At 44.4% G+C, this 23,092-nt stretch overlaps 1 protein-coding gene across 4 annotated transcripts; it reads left to right on the forward strand.

The window, feature by feature from the left end:
• The first annotated feature begins 277 nt into the window (after positions 1 to 277).
• On the forward strand, positions 278 to 22,779 carry UPF3B (UPF3B regulator of nonsense mediated mRNA decay). 4 transcript variants are annotated; one of them, XM_007537215.3, is made up of 11 exons: positions 278 to 595; positions 2,797 to 2,903; positions 3,079 to 3,185; positions 5,974 to 6,072; positions 10,670 to 10,780; positions 13,391 to 13,434; positions 13,934 to 14,116; positions 14,512 to 14,550; positions 16,432 to 16,589; positions 18,587 to 18,884; positions 21,799 to 22,779. In XM_007537215.3, the coding sequence occupies exons 1-11, from the start codon at positions 431 to 433 to the stop codon at positions 21,946 to 21,948; spliced, it is 1,461 nt and encodes a 486-aa protein (XP_007537277.2). In that variant the 5' UTR covers positions 278 to 430; the 3' UTR covers positions 21,949 to 22,779. The 4 variants fall into 4 exon arrangements, with proteins under 4 accessions (XP_007537277.2, XP_007537278.2, XP_060038962.1 ...); XM_060182979.1 differs by having other exon boundaries at positions 279 to 595; positions 13,934 to 14,065; XM_007537216.3 differs by lacking the exon at positions 14,512 to 14,550.
• Positions 22,780 to 23,092: the final 313 nt, after the last annotated feature.

The following is a 23,092-nucleotide window of genomic DNA, read 5'->3' on the forward strand; positions in this document are numbered from 1 at the left end:
GAAGTCCGGGTTAGAAAGGGCGGACAGCTTTGAATGCCGGGACTTGTAGTCCCAGCGAGAGCGTAGTGGTTATAGTCAAGATGGCGGAGTCACAATTGCCAGGGCGGGGGATGAAGTGGCCCTGCCGGAGTCTGGACCGCTAGGGGATTGGGCGCGACGGGGTGTGGGCTGGAAGGAAGCCAGGACGAGGTGTTAAAAAACAAACAAACAAACAAACAAAAACCCCTTTCCACCGAGGGGGGAGGCGCCGGACGTGCCCTGAAGTCTCGCGAGAATCTCGCAGGGGCCAATGGAACGCGGAGTCAGGTTTATCTTTGGGGCCCTATAGGGGCGGGGGGGACAGTGTCCTGCCGCGAGCTAGCCGAAAGCCGGAGCTACTCGGAGGCGGCAGTGGCTGTGTTGGCAGCGGCATCGAGGCCGAGTGGCCTCGATGAGCGCCATGAAGGATGAGAAGGACCACAGGCCTAAGGAGAAGCGAGTCACCCTCGTGGCTCCCTTGGGGGCTACAGGTAGCGGCGCTACGGCTTCGGGGGACAGCGGGAAGGGGGACGACAAACAGGATCGGAACAAGGAGAAGAAAGAGGCGCTGAGCAAGGTGCCTGACCCGGGAGAGGGTGGGACGGGTCCCGGGTACCCCAACCGGGGAGAGCGATTGGGAGCTGGGTTGCCCTCTTCCTCTCTCCTTTTCTGGCCGCATTTCTTCATCTGAACGCAGTCGCGGTACCCCGTTTCTTCGCCGTGCCCGAAACTAGGGGTGAATCCTTCTCCTGGCCGAGCCCCGGGCCTCGGGTGGCAGTGAGGGAAGGGGGGTGATTCCGGATGGGTAGGTTTTCGTTTGGGGCTGTGAGATGGGGCTGGTGGCGGCGGCGGGGCTGGAGGTGCGGGCGCGGGTCGGAGTGAAGTGAGACTTTTAGCGGTTAATTGGGGGGCAGTTATGAAAGAGCGAAGGGACCTGTCAAGGAAGTAATCAATGACAGGAGTATTCATGGGGACGGATTGAGAGAAAGGGGGGAGATGAATGATCTTCCCAGGCTGGGGGTAGAAGTGAACGGCGAAAAGATTGACGGGATCTTTTTCTTTTTTTGGGGGGGGGGCTGGCAATGATTGAATTGGGAGTATTCCTTTCGAGGAATTCCGTTTTGAATTGTTAGTAGTGAATGAGCCAGGATTTGGTTTTAGGATGTGTCCGCTGTGGTAGAGAGTAAGTTTGTAACAACACAACAAAACCAAACCTGGTCTGTGAATTTCTGCCACGCATCTTTTTTTTTTGAAATGTTTTTTTTATCTTTATTTATTTATAGGATAGAGACCGTCAGAAATCCAGAAGGAAGGGAGGGATAGAAAGGGTGAGAGACACCTGCAGCACTGCTTCACCATTTGTGAAGCTTTCCCCCTGCAGGTGGGGACTGGGGGATCTGGGTCCTTGCACATTGTAATATGTGCGCTCAACCAGGTGCGCCACCACCCAGTCCCTCTGCCACGCATCTTTTAAAAAAAAAATGGGTGGTAGAAAATGTTATTCACACAGTGCTCAGGTTTTTAAAAGAAATGGAAGAGGGAATCGGGTGGTAGTGCAGCAGGTGAAGTGCACTTGCTGTGAAGCCCAAGGACCGGCATAAGAATCGAGGTTGGAGCCCCCTGCTCCCCACCTGCAGGGGAGTCGCTTCACAGGCAGTGAAGCAGGTCTGCAGGTGTGTATCTTTCTCTCCCCCTCTCTGTCTTCCCCTCCTCTCTCCATTTGTCTCTGTCCTATCCAACAACGAAGACATCAATTACTACATCAATAAAAACAAGAGCAGCAAAAGGGAATAAATAAATAAATAATAATAATAATAAAGAAACTGAGTTAAAAAAAAAGACTTGAAAAAAATGGAAGAAATAACAGAGAGGGACTGACTCAAACCCAGTGAACTGTATCTTGGGATTCATAGAACCTGAGGTTTTCTTTGATCTAACCAGTTATTCATTCCTGTGAGTTTGTAAAAATCTTCACAACTCTTGGGGGGTCGGGCAGTGGCTCAGTGGGTTAAGCCCATGTGGCAAGTATCTTGGTTCGAGCCCCCAGCTCCCCACCTGCAGGGGAGTCGCTTCACAGGCAGTGAAGCAGGTCTGCAGGTGTCTATCTTTCTCTTCCTCTCTGTCTTCCCCTCCTCTCTCCATTTCTCTCTGTCTTATCCAACAACGAATGACATCAACAATGGCAATAATAATAACCACAACGAGGCTACAACAAGGGTAGCAAAAGGGGGAAAAAATGGCCTCCAGGAGCGGTGGATTCATGGTGCAGGCACTGAGCCCAGCAGTAACCCTGGAGGAAAAAAAAAATCTTCAAAACTCTTACCGTTTGACCAGTACATTTGAAGCAGAAAGTAGAGTACAGAGAGAGACCAGAGCACTGTTCAGCTCTGACTTATAGTGGTGCTGAGGGATTGAACCTAGGCCCTCAGAGCTTTAGCCATGAAAATCTTTTGCATAACCATTATACTATCTCCCCGCTCCTCTTCCTCCTTCTTCTGCTCCTCCTCCTTCTTCTGCTTCTCCTCCTTCTTCTCTTCCTCCTCCTTCTATTCTCCCTCCTCTTCCTCCTCCTTCTTAATCTTTTTTCATTTTTAGATCACTTTATTGGGGGAAAATGTTGATTTCCAAAACTGTTGTTATCACGGGTATACAGGTCCCTTCTGGGTGCTTATAAGTGACCTCATCATTTAGAGCCCACCTTTCTTCAGGGATGGTAAATCATGTATGCCAGGACATAAATCTGTACTAATTTCCTTTTTTTTTTTTTCTTCCCTCAAGGTGGTCATTCGGAGATTACCTCCCACTTTGACCAAGGAGCAGCTTCTGGAACATCTTCAACCCTTGCCAGACCATGATTATTTTGAATTTTTTTCTAATGATACTAGGTAAGACAAATACATGGAAGATGGAAGAGGAGAGGAGGGGGACTAGGCAGGGGTCAGCAGACAGAATGTTTCTTTCCATTTGTTGTGATCCAGTTAATGTTTCCCACTGGTTTAGAGCCCGTCTCTTTAATATCTATGCAAATTCACATTGAAGCCATTGCTTTCCTCCCTGCAGTCTGTATCCTCATATGTACTCCAGAGCGTACATCAACTTGAGAAACCAAGAGGACATCCTTTTATTCAGGGATCGCTTTGATGGTTATGTATTCCTTGACAATAAAGGTGAGTCCTTGTTACTGAAGGTCTTTTGTCATTTGTGTGTTTAAGACAGTGTGTATATAGCACAGCTTTTGCTTAGTGCCTTTTTTTTGTAATTTTTATTATCTTTATTTATTGGACAGAGACAGCCAGAAGTGGAGAGGGAAGGGGGAGATAGAGAGAAACCTGCAACACTGCTTTACTGTTTGCAAAGTTTTCCCCCTTTGGGTGGAAGTGGGGGGACAGCAATAACAACAACAACAATAAACAACAAGGGCAACAAAAGGGAATAAATAAATAAATAAATAAATAAAATAAATATTTAAAAAAATTTAAAGGGTTTTTATTATTATTATTATTGTCCCTTTTGTTGCCCTTGTTGTTTATTGTCGTTGTTGTTATTGCTGTCGTTGTTGTTGGATAGGACAGAGAGAAATGGAGAGAGGAGGGGAAGACAGAGAGGGGGAGAGACACCTGCACACCTGCTTCACCGCCTGTGAAGCTAACCCTCTGCAGGTGGGGACCTGGTGGCTTGAACCGGGATCCTGATGTAGGTCCGTGTGCTTTCCACCATGTGCGCTTAACCCACTGCGCCACTGCCAGCTCCCTATTTACAGGGTTTTTACACATTTCTATGAGCTTAGGACTAGCTATGTGCCTTTTCATGACACTAACTGGTTACATTGTTGAACTACTGAGTAACATTGTTCATTTTCTCTTTCTGTGACCATTTTTTTTTTTTTACCTTGGAGTAGCTGATCAGTTTTGACTGTTAACTAATTTCAACAGTAATACTGAACATGAGGCCAGGGCTCAAACTCTGGACCTCATGCTTTCAAGTACAACACATTACCCACTCCACCACCTCCTGAGTGGACTGATACCTTGCTGTAATAAAATTAGTGTGGAGGTTTTTTTCCCCCTATCAGAATATCACGATTTAGAAATTGGATTTAAATGAATACTGTGAGTGGTCCGGGAGGTGGTGCAGTGGATAAAGCATTGGACTCTCAAGCATGAGGTCCTGAGTTCAATCCCCAGCAGCACATGTACCAGAGTGATGTCTGGTTCTTTCTCTCTCTCCTCCTGTCTTTTTCATTAATAAATAAATAATTTTTTAAATAAATGACTACTGTGCTTCCCTGCTGTACCTTTTCACTATGTTAGCTGCATCAGTTTACATTCCCAACAGTAACCCACAGGTTTTCCATGTCTTCACCAATAGTTGTCGTCATTTCCTTAAATAGCAAACACCCTAGTGGGTGTGAGAAGATCTCTCATTTTGATTTGCATTTCCCTAAAAATTGTTGTGATATTAATTTGTTTGAATGCATGAACACCTTATGTATGATTTTCTAAATATTTATTTATTTTCCCTTTTGTTGCCCTTGTTGTTTTTTATTGTTGTTGTAGTTATTGTTATTGATGTCATCGTTGTTGGATAGGACAGAGAGAAATGTAGAGAGGAGGGAAAGACAGAGAGGGGGAGAGAAAGATAGACACCTGCAGACCTGCTTTACCGCCTGTGAAGTGACTCCCCAGCAGGTGGAGAGCCAGGGGCTCGAACTGGGATCCTTCAGCCAGTCCTTGCACTTCGAACCACATGTGCTTAACCCACTGCGCTACCACCCGACTCCCACATATGATTTTTTTTTGTCCATTTGTATATCATCTTCGGAGAAATGTATAATCAAGTTCTTTGATGATTTTGTTGTTTGTTTGCTGCCTGAGTTTTCACTTGGGTTTCATGCACACATGACTCCACTGCTCCCGGTGGACCCCCCCCCCCCCCCAGTAAAGGATGGGGGAAGAGAGAGAAATAGAGGAGAGGAGAAACATCGTAACACCACTCCTCCACCATTTGGAAAGCTTCCTCATGTGCTGTGCCATGGTCTTTCCCTCTTGGCCCTCTCTCCTTTGTATGTGTTCTCTCTCACTCAAATACATAAAACTTTTTTTTTTTCCCCACCAGAGCACTAATCAGCTCTGGCTTATGGTGGTGTGGGGGATTGAACCTGGGACTTTGGAGCTAAATAAAACTTTTAAAATAAAAAAAAAGATCAGTTAAGAAGTAAAAGTTGAGGGGCCAACTGTTTGGGTCACATGTTGCAATGCGCAAAGACCCAGGTTGGAGTGCTCTCAGTCGCCACCTAAAAGGGGATAGTTTATGAGGGATGAAACAGTGTTGCAGGTGTTTCTCTGTATCTCTCCCTTCTCTGTGACCCCGCCCCTTTCTCTCTCAAGTTCTGACAGTCTCTATCCAATAAATAAATAAAGGTAATTTTTTTTTTTAAAGTAGAAGTTGAATTTAAATCGCTAGTTCGGTTTCATTATAGTATGCATACAAATATGGGATTTCTTTCGTAGGTTGTTGATTTGAGCTGTGCTTTTTGAGAGACACCCCCCCTCAGATGACAGCCATCAGAAGAGGCCTAGAAAGCTAGGGATTGGGAGTCGGGTGTTAGTGCAGCGGGTTAAGTGCACGTGGTGCAAAGTGCAAGGACCAGTGTAAGGAACCCGGTTCGAGCCCCGGCTCCCCACCTGCAGGGGCGACTCTTCACAAGTGGTGAAGCAGGTCTGCAGATGTCTATCTTTCTCTCCCCCTCTCTATTTTCCTCTCCTCTCTCTATTCCTCTCTGTCCTATCCAGCAATGATGACAACAGTAATAACTACAACAATAAAAGGGGGGGCAACATGAGGGAATATTAAAAAAAAAATTTTTTTTAAGTTAAGGATTACCTTTTGCACCCATTTTTGTCTCTATTATAGCATAATGTGTTTTTGTTGTTGTTGCTTTTCTCTCCTAAACAGGTCAGGAATATCCTGCTATAGTAGAATTTGCACCTTTTCAAAAAGCTGCAAAAAAGAAGATCAAGAAAAGAGACACCAAAGTTGGGACTATTGATGATGGTACGCTATAGCCCTGGTTACTTAGTGCTTTTCTGATGGGTTTGACAGGTATTATCTTTGCGCGCCTTCATTTCATTTTTCAAATGAGCAAATGTGGAATGAAGTGAAGGAGCACTGAGGGGAACTTTGTTCGAGTGGAGGTGACTTTCCATTCTTTTTTTTTTTTATTTTGTTTTATATTTATTTTTCCTTTTGTTGCCCTTGTTGTTTTTCATTGTTGTAGTTATTATTGTTGTTGTTATTGATGTCATTGATGTTATAGATGGGACAGAGAAATGGAGAGAGGAGGGGAGACAGAGGGGGAGAGAAAGATAGACACCTGCAGACCTGCTTCACCACCTGTGAAGCGACTCACCCGCAGGTGGGGAGCCAGGGGCTCGAACTGGGATCTTTACACCGATCCTTGTGCTTCACGCTTCGCGCGCTTAGCCCGCTGCGCTACCGCCCAACTCCCTCCATTTCTATTCTTAACCAGTATGTTGTTGACTGTCATGTAAATCATCTTAATATATATTTATTTATTTATTTTGGATAGGGAAGTAGAAGAGTGAGAGATACCTGTGACACTGCTTCACCACGTATGACATTTTCTCCTTGCAGGTGGGGACTAGGGGCTTGAACCTGGATCCTTACGCACTTTGATGTGTGCACTCAACCAGGCGTACCACCAACTGGCCCCCATGTAAATCATATTAAGACAGTTGGAGAGGCTGCGTTGTGGCACACATGGTTGAACGCACATGCTAAATGCATTAGGACCTGGGTTCCGAGCCCCAGTCCCCACCTGCAGGGGGAAAGCTTTTCTGTCTCTCTCCCTACCTCCCTCTTCCCTCTCAATTTCTGTCTCTATCCAATGAGTAAATAGGATAGTAAAAAAAAAAAGTTAAAAAGACAGTTGGAAAACGTCAGATGTTTCAAAGTATAACTCCTTCAGACTGAACATTTTTATAATTAATTGACTTTTGGGCAGCCATTATTATTATTACCTTTAAATTTTATTTATTTGATTTGATAAGACAGAGAGAAATTGAAAGGGGAAGGGCAGATAGCTTGCATGAGTGAGAGAGAAAGAGACATGCAGCACTAAGCTTCCTCCCTGCAGGTGGGGGCTGGGGGCTTGAACCTGGGTCCTTGCGCATTGGTCAACGTGTGTACTCATCTAGGTGCACCACCAGCTGGCCTCAGGTCACCTTTATTTTTATAAAGAGGATGATAGTGGTCCAGGAGGTGGCATGGTGGATAGAACACTGGACTCTCAACCATGAGATCCTGAGTTCAATCCCCGGCAGCATATGTATCAGAGTGATGTCTGGTTCTTTCTCTCCTCCTGTCTTTCTCATTAATAAATAAATTAAAAAAAAATTTTTAAATAAAAGAGAGTGAATCATTCAGTGCTGTGGTAGAAGCATTTCTATACTTGGATGACTTAATAGAAAGTAGCTGAAGTGTGTGGTCCTATTTTCTAAGCTTTGATTTTGCAGTTGATACTATACATAGTAATTGCAGGAACTGAAAAGCGGGAATACTTGTCATGCAACATAAACTGAATATAGATTTTGAGATCTCTAGGGCTTTTATGCTGGAAAACTGTTGAATTCACACTTGTGTTGAATAAGGACTTGCCTACAATGTTTTAAATGAGGTTGCTATTTTAGAATTACCTACTTTCGGGCAGGGGAGATAGCATAATGGTTATGCAAACAGACTCTCATGCCTGAGGTTCCTAAGTCCCAGATTCAATCCCCTGCACCACCATAAGCCAGAGCTGAGCAGTGCTCTGGTGTTTCTCTCTGTGTCTCTCTTTCTCTCTCTGCATTTCTCTCAAAAAATATAATAAATAAAATATTTAAAAGAAAAAAAAAAACAAAAATATTTTGTGGTCCGTGAGGTGGCGCAGTGGTAAAGCTTTGGACTTTCAAGCATGAGGTCGCGAGTTCGATCCCCGGCAGCACATGTGCCAGAGTGATGTCTGGTTCTTTCTCTCTCCTCCTATCTTTCTCATAAATAAATAAAATCTTTAAAAAAAAAAAAGAATTACCTACTTTGATTTTCATTAATATTATTGTCATTATTATTTTTAATATTTATTTATTTTCCCTTTTGTTGCCCTTGTTTTTTTATTGTTGTTGTAGTTATTATTGTTGTTGTTGTTAATGTCATCGTTGTTGGATAGGATGGAGAGATGGGGAAGACAGGGGGAGAGAAAGATAGACACCTGCAGACCTGCTTCACTGCCTGTGAAGCGACTCCCCTGCAGGTGGGGACCAGGGGCTTTCACCTGAGACATTGCACATGGTATGACATGTGTGCGCTCAACTGTGTGTGCCACCACCACCTGACCCCCTGTTACTTTTATTTTTGTCTCTGGGGTTATTGCTGGGGCTCAGTGCTGTTGACTGGCTACGGAAGAAGGGCAAACGCTAGAAGAAGGAGAAGGAGAAGAAGGAAGAAGAAGGAGAAGAAGTAGTAGTAGTAGTAGTAGTGCTGGCACTACAAATCCACTGTACCCAGTAGCCATTTTTTCCTCCCCCCACCCCATTTTTTATTTGAGAGGACAGAAATTGAGAGGGGGGGGAATTGATTGGAAAGAGGAGATGAGAGAGAAAAAGACAGATACCTGTAGCCCTGCTTCACCGCTTGTGAATCGTCCCTGTTATGGGGGGGGGGCTCGAACCCGGGTCCTTATACATAGTACTATGTGTGTTTGACCGGGTGTGCCACTGCCCACCTAAACCCCTCATTACCCTTTTATTCTTTCTTTCTCTTTCTCTGTTTTTCTTTTCTTGCCTCCAGGGTTATCACTGGGACACCATGCTGGCACTACAAATCCACTGCTCCTGGAGGCCGTCTTTTTTTTTTTCGTTATTGTTGTTTCTGCTGCTCTTGTTGTTAAACAGGATAAAGAGAAATTGAGAGAGGAGAGTAAGACAGAGAGAAAGACACCTGCAAACCTGCTTCATTGCTTGTGAAGTGATGCGCTGGCCCCTCTCCCCCCGCAGGTGGGGAGCTGGGGCTTGAACCAGGATCTTTGCGCCAGTCCTTGCAAGCTTGGTGTACTATGTGCGCCTAACCTGGTGCTTAACCCTTTCTAATGGTATATGTACGAGATCTGGCTGGGCTAGTGGCTCTTTCTAATGGTAGATGTGTCTGGTAAAGAATTCCAGGTGTTGGGGCCAGGCGGTCACGCACCTGGTTAAGCACTCACATTATAGTGCACAAGGTCCCAGGTTCAAGCCCCTGGTCCTCGCCTGTAGAGGGAAAGCTTCACAAGTGGTGAAGTAGGACTGCAGGTGTCTGTCTTCCTCTCCCTCTCTATCTCCCCGATTCCCCCTCAATTTCTCTCTATCTCTATCCAATAATAAATAAATACATAAAAAATATTTTTAAAAATTTCAGGTGTTGCTATTACCATGTCCGGGTCACATCCCCTGACATATCTTTATAATGCCTAGTTTTCTTTCTTTTTCTTTTTTTTTTAATTGTTGTAATTTTTTTTTATTGATGTCGTCATTGTTGGATAGGACAGAGAGAAATGGAGAGAGATGGGGAAGACAGAGGGGGAGAGAAAGATAGACACCTGCAGACCTACTTCACCGCCTATGAAGAGACTCCCTGCAGGTGGGAGCCGGGGGCTCGAACCGGAATCCTTATGCCGGTCCTAGCGCTTTGTGCCACCTGTGCTTAACCTGCTGCGTTACCGCCTGACTCCCTGTTTATTTTTTTATTATTTACTTAGGATAGAGGTAGAAATTGAGCGGGGGTGGGGAGGGAAAGAGAAAGACACTTGCAGCACTGCTTCACTGCTAATGAAGCTCCCTCCCAACCCTGCCCCCTACCCCCCGATCGGGTGGGTCTGGGGGCTTGAACCCTGGTTCTTGCCCATTGTAACATGTGCCCTCAACTGGGTGTGCTACCACCTGGCCCCTAAAATGCCTGGTTTTCAGTCAGTGAGTTTTCTTAAAGCAAGTTCTAATCATACAGAAATTAGTTCCATGCTATACAAAGTTTCTCTTTAGCTCCCATGACTGTAACTTTCAGTTCTCCCATGGAATTACTGACTTTTAAAAGCAAACTGCAAGGTGATGGGGGGTGTGGTGAGTCTTCTACAAACCAGATGTTTAAACCTCTGAAATTCTATAGTATTATAAACTAATGATAAACCTTTTTGTTTAATTTTTTTTTTACCAGAGCACTGCTCAGCTCTGGCTCATGGTGGTGTGGGGATTGAACCTGATTTGTTGGAGCTTCAGGCATGAGAGTCTCTTTGCATAACCATTATGCTATCTACCCTCTGCCCGATAAACCAATTTTTAAAAAAGAATACCATATAGCACCCCTGGAGGTTTTGTTATGTGCTGTCGAGTCTTCCCAACGCCGTGTTATACCAACTCCACTGAGTTGGGTATATTGAATAAGAGTTTTGAGAGTGACAAATAAAACTCTATAAATAGCTTTCTCATTTAAGTATGATCTGATTCATTTCCAGTCTTCCATGAGGTAGAAAATTACCTTCATTGATAAACTATTGCCTTAGAAAATATTTTCATATTTTGTTTAAAGTTTGCTGTGGTTTCTGTTCAATTCAACAATTATCTAGATCCAGAATATAGAAAATTCTTGGAAACTTATGCAGCTGATAATGAGAAAATGACATCTACTCCAGAGACACTGCTAGAGGAAATAGAAGCAAAAAATAGAGAACTAATAGGTAAGTGGGCAGCAGGAAAAATGGCCTTTCCATCGGGACAACAGTTTGACTCTCACTTCTGTTGCTTGCTCGCTAAGTGGCATGGGGAAGGCACAAACATTTCTGAGACTCACTTGTACTGTATTATGCAGATCATAATATTTGCTGCAGAGGATTGAGAAAATGTGCTGACAAGATGGGGAAAATGCTCTGTATATTACCTATATATTTTAATATTTATTTATTCCCTTTTGTTGCCCTTGTTGTTTTATTATTGTAATTATTGCTGTCGTTGCTGTTGGATAGGACAGAGAGAAATGGAGAGAGGAGGGGAAGACAGAGGGGGGAGAGAAAGATAGACACCTGCAGACCTGCTTCACTGCTTGTAAAGTGACCCCCTCTGCAGGTGGGGAGCCGGGGGCTCGAACCGGGATCCAGTCCTTGTACTTTGTGCCATCTGCGCTTAACCTGCTGCACTACCGCCCGACTCCTGACCTGAAATATATTTTTAAAAAATGAAATCAGTTATTGCACAGTTGAAAAGCTCTTGAGAAATTCTGGTTTGGATAGGTGTGTTATCACTAATAGTAAGTTGTAGCCACTGTGTTAGCAGCTTTGTTTATTTATTTACTTACTTATTTATTGCTATAAGAGTGAACTCTGGGGTTCAGTGTTTGCATGATAAATCCATCACTCCATGGCCGTTTTTCCTTTTTTTTTAACTTTTATTTGATAGGACAGAGAGAAATTGAAAGGGGGCGTAAGGGTGGGGCTAGGGGAGACAGAGAGACACCTGCAGACCTGCTTCACCACTTGTGAAGCTTCTCCCCCGCAGGTGGGGAGCTGGACCTTGAACCCAGTTCCTTGTGAATGGTAATGTGTGCACTTAACCCAGGTGTGTCACCACCTGCCTCCCTCAACAGCTCTAATTATAAGCATATAGTCTTTGACCCAGAAGCCAAATGAAGTATATGTTCAAACTATAAGGCTAGATAGCATTCAGTTTTTTTCCAGAATTTAGAAAAATTAGCTAAATGATCATCTGAAACCTTCTTTTTTTTTTTTAAGATTTTATTTATTTATTTTTGAGAAAGATAGGAGAAAGAGCCAGACATCACTCTGGCACATGTGCTGCTGGGGATTGAACTCAGGACCTCATGCTTGAGAGTCCGATGCTTTATCCACTGTGCCACCTCCCAGACCACATGAAACCTTTTTTATTCATGGGTGTGGAGTATAAGCTCACCTCTGATAATTCCCTGAGATTAAATTCCCAGAAGTAGAATTATGGAGTCAAAAGAATTAGCATTTTGGTTGCTTGCATTGATTTTTTAAAAATATTTTATTATTTATTAATGAGAGGGATAGAAGGAACTAGAGATAGAAAGAACCAGACATCATTCTTGTACATGTGCTGCCAGGGGTCGAACTCAGGACCTCATGCTTGAGAGTTCAGTGCTTATAAATTGTTCTACCTCCTGGACCACTGCATTGATTTTTTTCCCCTTCAGTTGAATAACTTTATACTCCCATCAGTAAAACAAAGGAATGGTATCTTCTGCACTTAATTTTCACTGACACTGTGGTCACTGTTTTTTTTAAATGTTCCACTATCTTTTCCAACCAGATCACCACTCAGTTATGATATGGTGGTGCTGGGGATTGAACCTTAGACATCATAGCCTCAGGCACGAAAGTATTTATTTGCCACCAGGGTTATTGCTGTGAGACTTGTTGCCTGCACAGTGAATCCACTCCCCCTAATGGCCATTTGTTTTTCATCGTCATCATCGTTTTTTTTTTTTTTTTTTAATTGTTAATACTTATTTATTTTCCCTTTTGTTGCCCTTGTTGTTTTTTATTGTTGTTATAGTTACTATTGTTGTTGTTATTGATGTCATTATTGTTAGGTAGGACAGAGAGATGGAGATGGGGGAGAGAAAGAGAGATAACCTGCAGACCTGCTTCACCACCTGTGAAGCAACACCCCTGTAGGTGGGGAGCTGGGGGCTCGAACCGGGACCTTTACACCAGTCCTTGCACTTTGCGCCACGTGCGCTTAACCCAACCCGCTGCACTACCACCTGACTCCCTGTCATCATTATTATATAGAACACAGAGAAACTGAGATGAGAAGGGAGGGATAGAGAAAGACACCTGCAGCTTTTCTTCACCGCTTGTGAAGCTTCCCCCCTGCAGGTAGGGACCAGAGGCTTAAGCCTGGGTCCTTGTACATGTTAACAGCTGTACTCAACCAGGTGCACTGTGCTTTCTTTCTTTTTTTTTTTTTTTTCTAACTTGAGTCACTTTTTAATTATCAGAGCACTGCTCATCTCTTGCTCATGGTGGTGCAGAGAGTTGAACCTGTGACATCAGAGCCTCAGGCACTAAAGTTATTTTGTATAACCATTGTCCTATCTTCCGAGTCCTAACTTGAATGACTTTTAAAGATAACTTTAAACTCAAAATGGAAGTTGGAGAACCTTCTTTCTCAGAGTGTAGCTGTGAACTTTCTGCTTAAGGGGGGGGGGGTAGCTTTCCCACCTTGGGCGGTTGGTGGGGAATGTCAGAAAATGGATTTCTTTCCAGAGGCTGAAAAGTGTCACTAATAATCTGTTTACATTTATGTAGCTAAAAAGACAACCCCACTTTTGAGCTTCCTGAAAAACAAGCAGGTAAGCCTTTTGATTTTATAGTTTCCTCGATACTTTTGTCTTATTGGTTCACATTCTGTAAACATTTTTTAAGAGCACTGGGGTCCTAGCAGAGAAATAACTGCTTTTCCTACTACCATTCTTTAAAGACTAGGCTCACTGGCCTCACTCTCTGGCTCTTTCCTTCACCCTGATTGTTTGAACAAGGAAATCCTAGAAACCCAAAGAATCCTTCTTTGCTTGACCCAGAGATACGCCTGCTTTCCTGAAAGCCTCTGTAGATATATAACAAAGCAGCAACAGTGGGAGACTGATACTCGGGGACCCTGGTCTCTGTTCTGAGTGGCATGGGGTGGGGGTCAAGGAGGTAAAAATGCCACTTTGTAGAAAATAGAAAGGCGAGATGATTCAGGTTAGGGGATTCCCACTATGTCTTTGGGGTGAAATGCTTGGTGATTATCTTGTTTGATGGCTTACATGGATGTTTTTTGTTTGTTTGTTTTGGTTTGGTTTTTTCTAGAGAATGAGAGAAGAAAAACGAGAAGAAAGGAGGAGACGAGAAATAGAAAGAAAAAGACAAAGAGAAGAAGAAAGGAGAAAGTGGAAGGAAGAAGAGAAGCGAAAACGGAAAGATATCGAAAAGCTAAAGAAGGTAGAAAGAGTTCCAGAAAGGGAAAAAATTAAGGATGAGCCAAAGATTAAGGTATAAAAATAACTCAAAGTAGAAAAGCACATGTATGCTTTGAATATGCATGCATCTTGTGTTGGTATAAATATAGGTTTCTGTTGCCCCCCCCCTTTTTTTTGGTGGCGGGGGGTGGCTAGAGAGGGAGTAAAGCAGTAGAATTATAATCGTATTTTGAGACTTTAAGATGATTTAAGAGGATTAAGTAGTAGCGTCCATGTCCTTTCTCCAGTGCAGAACTGTTTTATTTTTATCATTATGATTGTTCAAAAAATTTTTTTTGAGTACTACTCTCTCAGTTCTTCATAATGAGGGCTTAGGGCTGGCTGGCATGATTTGTGGGTTGTATTCAGCTTTTCTTTCATATTTGATACATGAAATTGCCTCATCTGTTTGTTTTCCACTGTCTTCAGGTACACAGGTTTCTGTTACAAGCTGTGAATCAGAAAAATGTAAGGACCAAGTACATGATACAGAGCACCTAGTATCATGTCTCTCTCTCACACACACACACACACACACACACATACACACACACACACACACTCTCTCTCTCTCTCTCTTTCTCTCTCATATCTTAGTTATTACTAAGTCCTCTTGGTGGTGGTGATAGTGTTACTTGTAGACCATTTTGATACTGTACTGAGTTTTCCCCAAAGGTGTGGCCATTTAAAACTCCTACAAAGTGGAGTCTGATGACTTCCTGCTGAGCTACGGCGGTGCCCAGAATATACAGCCAGAGAATGGCCATGCTTACATAGCCCTTTCTGTTCTTATATGCCTGTCATAACTGACTGCTTGTGTGGGAGCACTAGGGATACACCCCCTCACTGTGTTTCCCCTCTCACATCAGGCCCCTGTAAGCAGCAGATTCTGACTGGAACACTGCTCAGAGGAAGAGGGAGAACCCATAGGCCCACCCTAGCCTAGCTGCTTCCCTTCTGAGGGCATGGCTTGGGCAGCCGTAGCTTTGCTGAACCTGCTGGAGGAATACTACCACCTAGCCCTTCAAAGTAACACATACAGTATCAGGGTCTCCTTAGACCTCATAAACATAGCAGTTGATGTGGCTAGGGCTCCCCTTTCAGCTCTCCCCTCCCCTAGCTCTGCTGGGCTCACTTTTGGTGGGCAAACAGGGGCTTGACCACTGGACGAGAAGCTTCTAGCAATTTCTTTGTCCGTAATGCCACTACTGACATGAAGGTAAACCCAACCACACTAGAGCCATCCATTCCCATCTTTGTGCAAGTAACGCGTATCTTGGCTTCTGACAAAGATGTTCCTTAGCGACGGCAGCAAACTCCTGGGGAAACCTGCACCTGGTCTCTGCACTTGGCACCGGGGCCTTGTTAGAGTCCAATCTGGACTCCCCATTCATAGTGGCTGTGTGCTGACATACTTCTCGTGGTGCTTTTGCTTTGGTGACCTGCATGTGTACGATGCCTTCACCCTGAGACAAACCTTTGTATAGTGCTTTCACTCTTGAAACTGAAAATTCTTCTGCCCTGCCCAAGAACCTCCCCAAATACCCAGCCCCTGGAGGAGAGGGTGTCCTGGAGAGATCTGCAGCAATGCTGTGAGAGACTGACTTGAGCAGTCCGAACTTTGTAAACCAGTGGTATTTTAGAATCGCATGTCATGTCGTCATCACGCATAAGGCATCGAGCTGAGCTTCTGCTCAGTCCAGCTGGAACTTCACTGTTCCACTTTGATAAAAGTATCTGGATTTTTTAAAAAATCAGATGCCATGTAATCTTCACTATTCACTTCTTATGATTCCATGATAATGATGCCATCATAAAGCATGCTGTTCTCAGGCTTAAGGCAAAATTCTTGCAATGGATCACTCCTTTGGTGACCAAGATAATTGTCATTCCTATTACTACCTGCGGTAAAAACAGTCAGCAGCACTCTGGAGAAATCCACACAGCATGTTAAATTTGTGGCACGTTTTCCCCGTCAAGTTACAGCAACGTGCTGGTTTGCATGGGAAATCATCTTTGGCTCACTTAAAGGCCAACCCATTTTAACCCAAAGGAGTCTGGATCCCATTGCCACAAAGTGATTTGACCACTTTCTTCAAGTGGGTAATGCTGTTTTGTTTTGTTTTTTTTAACATTCGTAGCATCCTTTTCATAAATTGCTGCTCTTGTGCACTCGTTCATCTGAAAGCCTAGATGAGTATCTGCAGAGAGAGGGGCCTTTCATAGAGAGTTAAGAGTTTCACTGGTTTCGTCTAGTGTTTTGTTTTTTGGTATTTCTTTTTCTTTTGATAGACTCAGAAGACAAGTGTCCCTTCCTTGAAAGTAAAAATAAATTAATTCTCTTTAAAGCTGCTCAAGAAACCAGAAAAAGATGAAAAAGAAATGGACAGGAGAGATAAACCTAAGAAGTTGGACAAAGAGAATCTGAGTGATGATAGAGGCATTGGGGCAGCCTGCGCACTACCCAGACGTTCTGAAATGGAATTTAAGGATGAAAGATCCAGGAGGTCAGTAATCAAGGATGCTTGGGTCCCTTTGTTTTCCATGTTTGTTTCTTTTTTTGCCTCCAGGGTTATTGCCGGGGCTCAGTGCCTGCACCATGAATCCACTGCCCCTGGAGGTCATTTTCTCCCCCTTTTGTTGTCCTTGTTGTTGTAGCCTTGTTGTGGTTATTATTGTTGTTATTGATGTCGTTCGTTGTTGGATAGGACAGAGAAAAATGGAGAGAGGAGGGGAAGACAGAGAGGGGGAGAGAAAGATAGACTCCTGCAGACCTGCTTCACTGCTTTTGAAGTGACTCCCCTGCAGGTGGGGAGCCGGGGGCTCGAACCGGGATCTTTCCGCAACCGGTATCCTTCCCCCGGTCCTTGCACTTTGCACCACGTGTGCTTGCTTAACCCGATGCGCTACCGCCCGCCCCCCACCCCCGCCCCCCTTTTTTTTATTTGCCACTGCACAATGAACTCACCACTACTAGTGGTCTTTTCCTTCCCTGTTTTGATACAGAAAATAAGGGGAGAGAGAGAGAAAGAGGAACACCTGCAGGGTGGAGGGTAGATAGCATAATGGTTATTCAAACAGACTCTGATGCCTGAGGCTCCAGAGTCCCAGGTTCAAGCCCCTGGCCCTCCACTCATAGGAGGAAAGCTTCATGAGTGGTGAATCAGTGCTGTAAGTGTCTCTGTCTCATTCTCTTCTCCCCTTTCTTTTTTTTTAATTTTTTAAATATTTATTTATTTCCCCTTTTGTTGCCCTTGTTTTTCATTGTTGTTGTTGATGTTGTCGTTGTTAGATAGGACAGAGAGAAATGGAGAGAGGAGGGGAAGACAGAGAGGGGGAGAGAAAGATAGACACCTGCAGACCTGCTTCACCGCCTGTGAAAGGAACCCCCACACACACAGGTGAGGAGCCGGGGCTCGAACTGGGATCCTTACGCTGGTCCTTGCGCTTTGTGCCACGTGCGCTTAACCTTCTGCGCTACCGCCCGACCCCCTCCTCTCCCCTTTCTATCTCCCTTTGTTCTCAGTTTCTCTGTCAAATAAAATAAATATTTAAAAATAAATAAGTAAATAAAAAGAATAATTTAAAAAAGAGAAACCCGTGCAGCTCTGCTTCATTGCTCATGAAACTTCTCCCCTGCAGGTGGTGACTGGGGCCTTGAACCCAGGCATGGTAATGTGTGCACTCTACTAGGTTCGCCACCACCCAGCCCTACTGCATTGTTTTTCTTTTTTTTTTAAATTTTTTTTGTTTTTCTTTTTTAATATTTGATTGATCTACAGAGAAATTGAGAGGGGAGAAGGAGACAGAGAAGGACAGAGACAACTGCAGACCTGCTTCACCACTTGTGAAGCTTCCCCCTACAGGTGGGGACTCGGGGCTTGAACTCAGGCTCTTGAGCATGGTAACATGGGTACTCTGCCAGGTTCGCTACCACCTGGCCCTTCCACATGTTTCTAAATGCTATCTTTTTTTAAATATTTATTTATTCCCTTTTATTGCCCTTGTTTTATTGTTGTAGTTATTATTTGTTGTTATTGATGTCATTGTTGGATAGGACAGAGAGAAATGGAGAGAAGAGGGGAAGACAGAGAGGGGGAGAGAAAGACAGACACCTGCAGACCTGCTTCACCACCTGTGAAGTGACTCCCCTGCAGGTGGGGAGCCGGGAGCTCGGACCGGGATCCTTACGCCAGTCTTTGGGCTTTGTGCCACCTGTGCTTAACCTGCTGCACTACCGCCCTACTCCCTCTAGATGCTATCTTTAATGCCGTCTCCTGACACCCAAATTAAGATAAGTTCCTTCACAGGTCCTGGGGATTGAGGAAGAAAGGTATAAAATAGCCCAGTATCTTAGTCCGAGTGAGTGATTTCTGTGTCCTGTTAACTATTTTTTTCACCCTATTCTAGAAGTACAGTGGCCAAGTCCGACTCAGAGTGCTCTGTTTCTGCATTCGCAGTGAGGAGACCCAGGAGGTTCACATTGAGCTTGTTTTCCCTGCAGAATGGAAGAGGAAAGCAGCAGAGACTACAGGGAAAGGGACCGGGATTATGAGCGAGACCAAGACCGTATTTTTCGGGAACGAGAAAGGCAGAGGCGTCAGGAAGAGGAGCAGCGCCGGAGGCAGAAGGAGCGCTATGAGAAAGAGAGGGCATTCAAAAGAAAGGAAGAAGAAATGAGAAAAGAGAAAGATGTGCTTCGCGATAAAGGAAGGAAGGCTGAAGCTACTGAAACTCTGAGCAGCCTAGAAAAAAATGAGAAGAAAGAAGAAGTGGTTAAGAGAGATCGCATAAGGAACAAGGTACCACATTTTCACCAAAGCTGTTGGTTTTCAGGATGGAAGTTGTTATTTCTTGCAAAGAGTCTCGAGGTAAAAGCCACTGGTTGTGGGAAAAGTCGTGACACAATTTTGTATAGTAAAACATCATTACTTTTCATATAACTCAGTAGTGTCTTTATTGTAGAGCCTTACCTGCAGCTTTTTTATTTTTTGGTTGTTTTTTTTTTTTTTTTTTTTTTTTGGGGGGGGGCGGGTTCCAGTCTTGGTTGAGTTCTTTTAGTAACCCATTGCAGAAATCTCAATGTAAAGAGAACAGAAAATAATATGATAAGCACCTGGATACTCATTTCCTAGTCCTAACAGATATCAACGCTTGACCAGTGTGTTTTCTTTTACTTTTGCCTTCCTTTTGTCTATTTTATTTGATGTTAAAGATTTTATTTATTTATTTGCCTCCAGGGTTATTGCCGGGGCTCGGTGCCTGCACCACGAATCCACTGCTCCTGGAGACCATTTTTTCCCCTTTTGTTGCCCTTGTAGTTTTATCATTGTCATGGTTATTATTATTATTGTTGTTATTGCTGTCATTGGATAGGACAGAGAGAAATGGAGGGGAGAGGGAAGACAGAGGGGGAGAGAAAGATAGACACCTGCAGACCTGCTTCACCGCCTGTGAAGCGACTCCCCTGCAGGTGGGGAGTCGGGGGCTTGAACGATTTTCTTTATTCATTTATGAGAAAGACAGGAGGAGAGAGGGAAAGAACCAGACATTACTGTGGTGCGTGTGCTACTAGAGATTGAACTCAGGACCTCATGCTTGAGAGTTCAATGCTGTATCCACTATGCCATCTCCCAGACCCCTATCTATTTTATTTAATTTTGCCTCCAGGGTTATTGCTGGGGCTCGGTGCCTGCACCATGAATCCATTGCTCTTGGAGGCTGTTTTTCCCATTTTGTTGCCCTTGTTGTAACTGTTATTGTTGTAAATAGCTGTTATTTAGGGGATAGGACAGAGAAATGTAGAGAGGAGGGAAGATGGAGAGGGGGAGAGAAAGATAGACACCTGCAGACCTGCTTCACCGCTTGCGAACTGACCCCCTCACCCCCCGCAGGTGGGGACCTGGGGGCTCGAACCTGGACCCTTGTGATTTGTGCCATGTGTGCTTAACCCGCTGTGCTACCGCCCAGCCCCCAATAAATTTTAAAATATTAAAGTTTTTTTTTAAAAGACTTTCATCACCATTATGCTGTCTCCCCAGCCAAATGGTTATAGTTTCCAAGCAAATAGAATTCAAGTCAATTTCACTCATCTGGAGACAAATTGAGCAAATTTTGGAATAGATTTTCTTCCCCAGCAATTTAGCTTCATGATACGTGGTTTCTTTTCTTGTCCCTTCCCTTTTCTTTGCTTCTTGAGGGAGAGAGTGAAAGAGACCATAGCACTGAATCTTCCATGTGATGGGGGCCAGGCTCAAACCTGGGTCTGACACATGGCAAAGCAGCACACTGTCCAAGTGAACTATTCAGCCAGCCCCCGGTTGCTTTTCTGTAGAGGCAGGGAATAGGAGTGGTCTGGGAGGTGGTGCAGTGGATAAAGCATTGGATTCTTCTTCTTCTTTTTTTTTTATCTTATTGCCTCCAGGGTTATTGCTGGGGCTCGGTGCCTACACCACGAATCCACTGCTCCTGGAGGCTATTTTTTCCCCTTTTTTGCCCTGGTTGTTTTATTGTTGTAGTTATTGTTGTTATCGATGTCATTGTTGTTGGATAGGACAGAGAGAGATCGAGAGAGAAGGGGGAAGACGGGGGGGGGGGGAGAAAGATAGACACCTGCAGACCTGCTTCACCGCCTGTGAAGCGACCCCCCCACACACCGCAGGTGAGGAGCCAGGGGACTCGAACCAGGATCCTTACGCTGGTTGGTCCTTGGCACTTTGCACCATGTGCGCTTAACCCACTGCGCTACTGCCTGCCCCCAAAGCATTGGATTCTTTTTTTAAAAAAGATTTTATTTATTTATTTATAAGAAATATAGGAGGAGAGAGAAAGAACCAGACATCACTCTGGCACATGTGCTGCCGGGAATTGAACTCTGGGACCTCATGCTTGGGAGGCCAAAGCTTTATCACTTTGCCACCTCCCAGACCACAGCATTGGATTCTTAACCATGAGGTCCAGAGTTCAGTCCCTGACAGCACAGGCTCCAGAGTGATACCTGGCTCTTATTCTCTCTCCTCCTGTTTTTCTCATGAATAAACTATTTATTTATTTATTTATTTATTTATTTATTTATTTATTTTTACCAGAGCACTGCTCAGCTCTGGCTTATGGTGGTGTGGGGGATTGAACCTGGGACTTGAGAGCCTTAGGCATGAAAGTCTCTTTGCATAACCATTATGCTTTAAAGAAATAGGGAATAGGATGCAGTCACTTTGCAAATTACCCATCAACAGGAGTCAGGCGGTAGCACAGTGGGTTAAGTGCACATGGCGGCGCAAAGGATTAAGTGTACATGGACAACAAGGGCAACAAAAGGGAATAAATAAAATAAATATAAAAAATATATATATAAGTGTACATGGCTGCGCAAAGCACAAGGACTAGTGTAAGGATCCCAGTTCGAGCCCCAGGCTCCCCACCTGCAGGGGAGTCGCTTCACAAGCGGTGAAGCAGGTCTGCAGGTGTCTCTCTTTGTCTTCCCCTCTCTGTCTTCCCCTCCTCTCTCCATTTCTCTCTTTCCTATCCAACAACGACGACATCAATAACAATAATAACTAAACAATAAAAAAAATCACCCATCAACACGTAGTATCATGTGCCTCGCCTTCGTGCTCTGGCTCTCACATGGGCTGTCTCACAGAACTTGTGCTGTGTGATTCCTTTGGAAGTATCCAGAGCACTGTTGTAATGTCCCCATGTCCGTTTTCCCTTTAGGATCGCCCAGCAATGCAGCTGTACCAACCAGGAGCTCGAAGCCGAAACCGACTCTGTCCCCCAGATGACAGCACCAGGCTTGGGGATTCGGCACTAGAAAAAAAGCAGGAAAGTGGTATTAGCCATAGGAAAGAAGGTGGAGAGGATTGATAGGTCCAGGTGCCCTTAGGTGTCCTGTCTAGGCAGCCAAAGAGCTAGTATTAAGCAATCCAGAAGTGCCTTCAGGGCAAAGGAATAGAGAGAGAGAGGGAGTCGCTGTGCTGGTGGGGTCCACTGTGGAGGAGTGTGTTTTATGTCCATGCATAACCAGGAACCAGGATTTAAGGTTTAGACTGGAAGTACAACTTTACTGTGTATGCAGTTCCTACAAATCAGTTTCCAAGTGGTGGACAGAGGTGATGGAGGGTACGTGAGTTACAATTTGCAGGCCAGGAAGAGGCAAGCGACGGCCTAGTTAGTTAGGACATAAGGAAACAAGCAAAAAAGGTCTTGTTACCCCTAGGTTGAATGTTCTCAGATTCGAGCAGAGCAGCCTTTTGGAAGTCTCATTCCTGTCAAGTATAGTCAGGCACTGTTGGGGATAACTGTTGCCACAGCACGAATGTCAGTGTAGCACTAAAATCCAGTGAGGGGTGGAGCAGATCCTCGCCTGTGTACATATTTTAGTCTCCCATCCCCCGTCTAGATCCCAGAGTTTCAGGATTAGTTGTAGCCGCTGCACTTATATGAGTTTAGGGTGCAGAGATAGTCTTTCTCATTATCCCCCTTTGGCCTTGGGCAAGATTTTTATTGGATGGGGAAAGCAGAAGCCTTGTCTGATTCTTGACAACCCAGTCTTTGTTTTAATCTTAGGTCTCATGATCTGGGTGCAAAAGCTCTCCAGTAAGGAAACTGCAACAAGTTCTTGTTCCTGTTCAGTTGCAACTTTCAGTCTTTGTTTTGTATTGATGTCAATAAATATCAGCATCATTCAAAGAGAAAGCTAAGTGTCTTTATTACTATATGTAAGAACTCTCAGATTTGGGCAATTATACTTTATTATTATTATTTTATTTTGCATGCAATGCCAGAGAATGAATCCAGAGCCTGGAGCAGCCTTCCCCGAACCACAACCCTTGGATCAGTCATGAGATGGCATCGCTGCCTCCTTGCCCAGCTTGGAGCTTGCTGCCAGCTCACTGCCAGGCCCTTGGCCTCATCTCTTTCCAGGAGCCGGTCCTTTCTGCAATCAGAGTCAGGCAATCAAACACTGATTCATGGGGAGGCGGGGGCTCGAACCAGGATCCTTGCGCAA

This window comes from Erinaceus europaeus, chromosome X, assembly GCF_950295315.1.
Source record: "Erinaceus europaeus chromosome X, mEriEur2.1, whole genome shotgun sequence".
Taxonomy (NCBI): Eukaryota; Metazoa; Chordata; class Mammalia; order Eulipotyphla; family Erinaceidae; genus Erinaceus; species Erinaceus europaeus.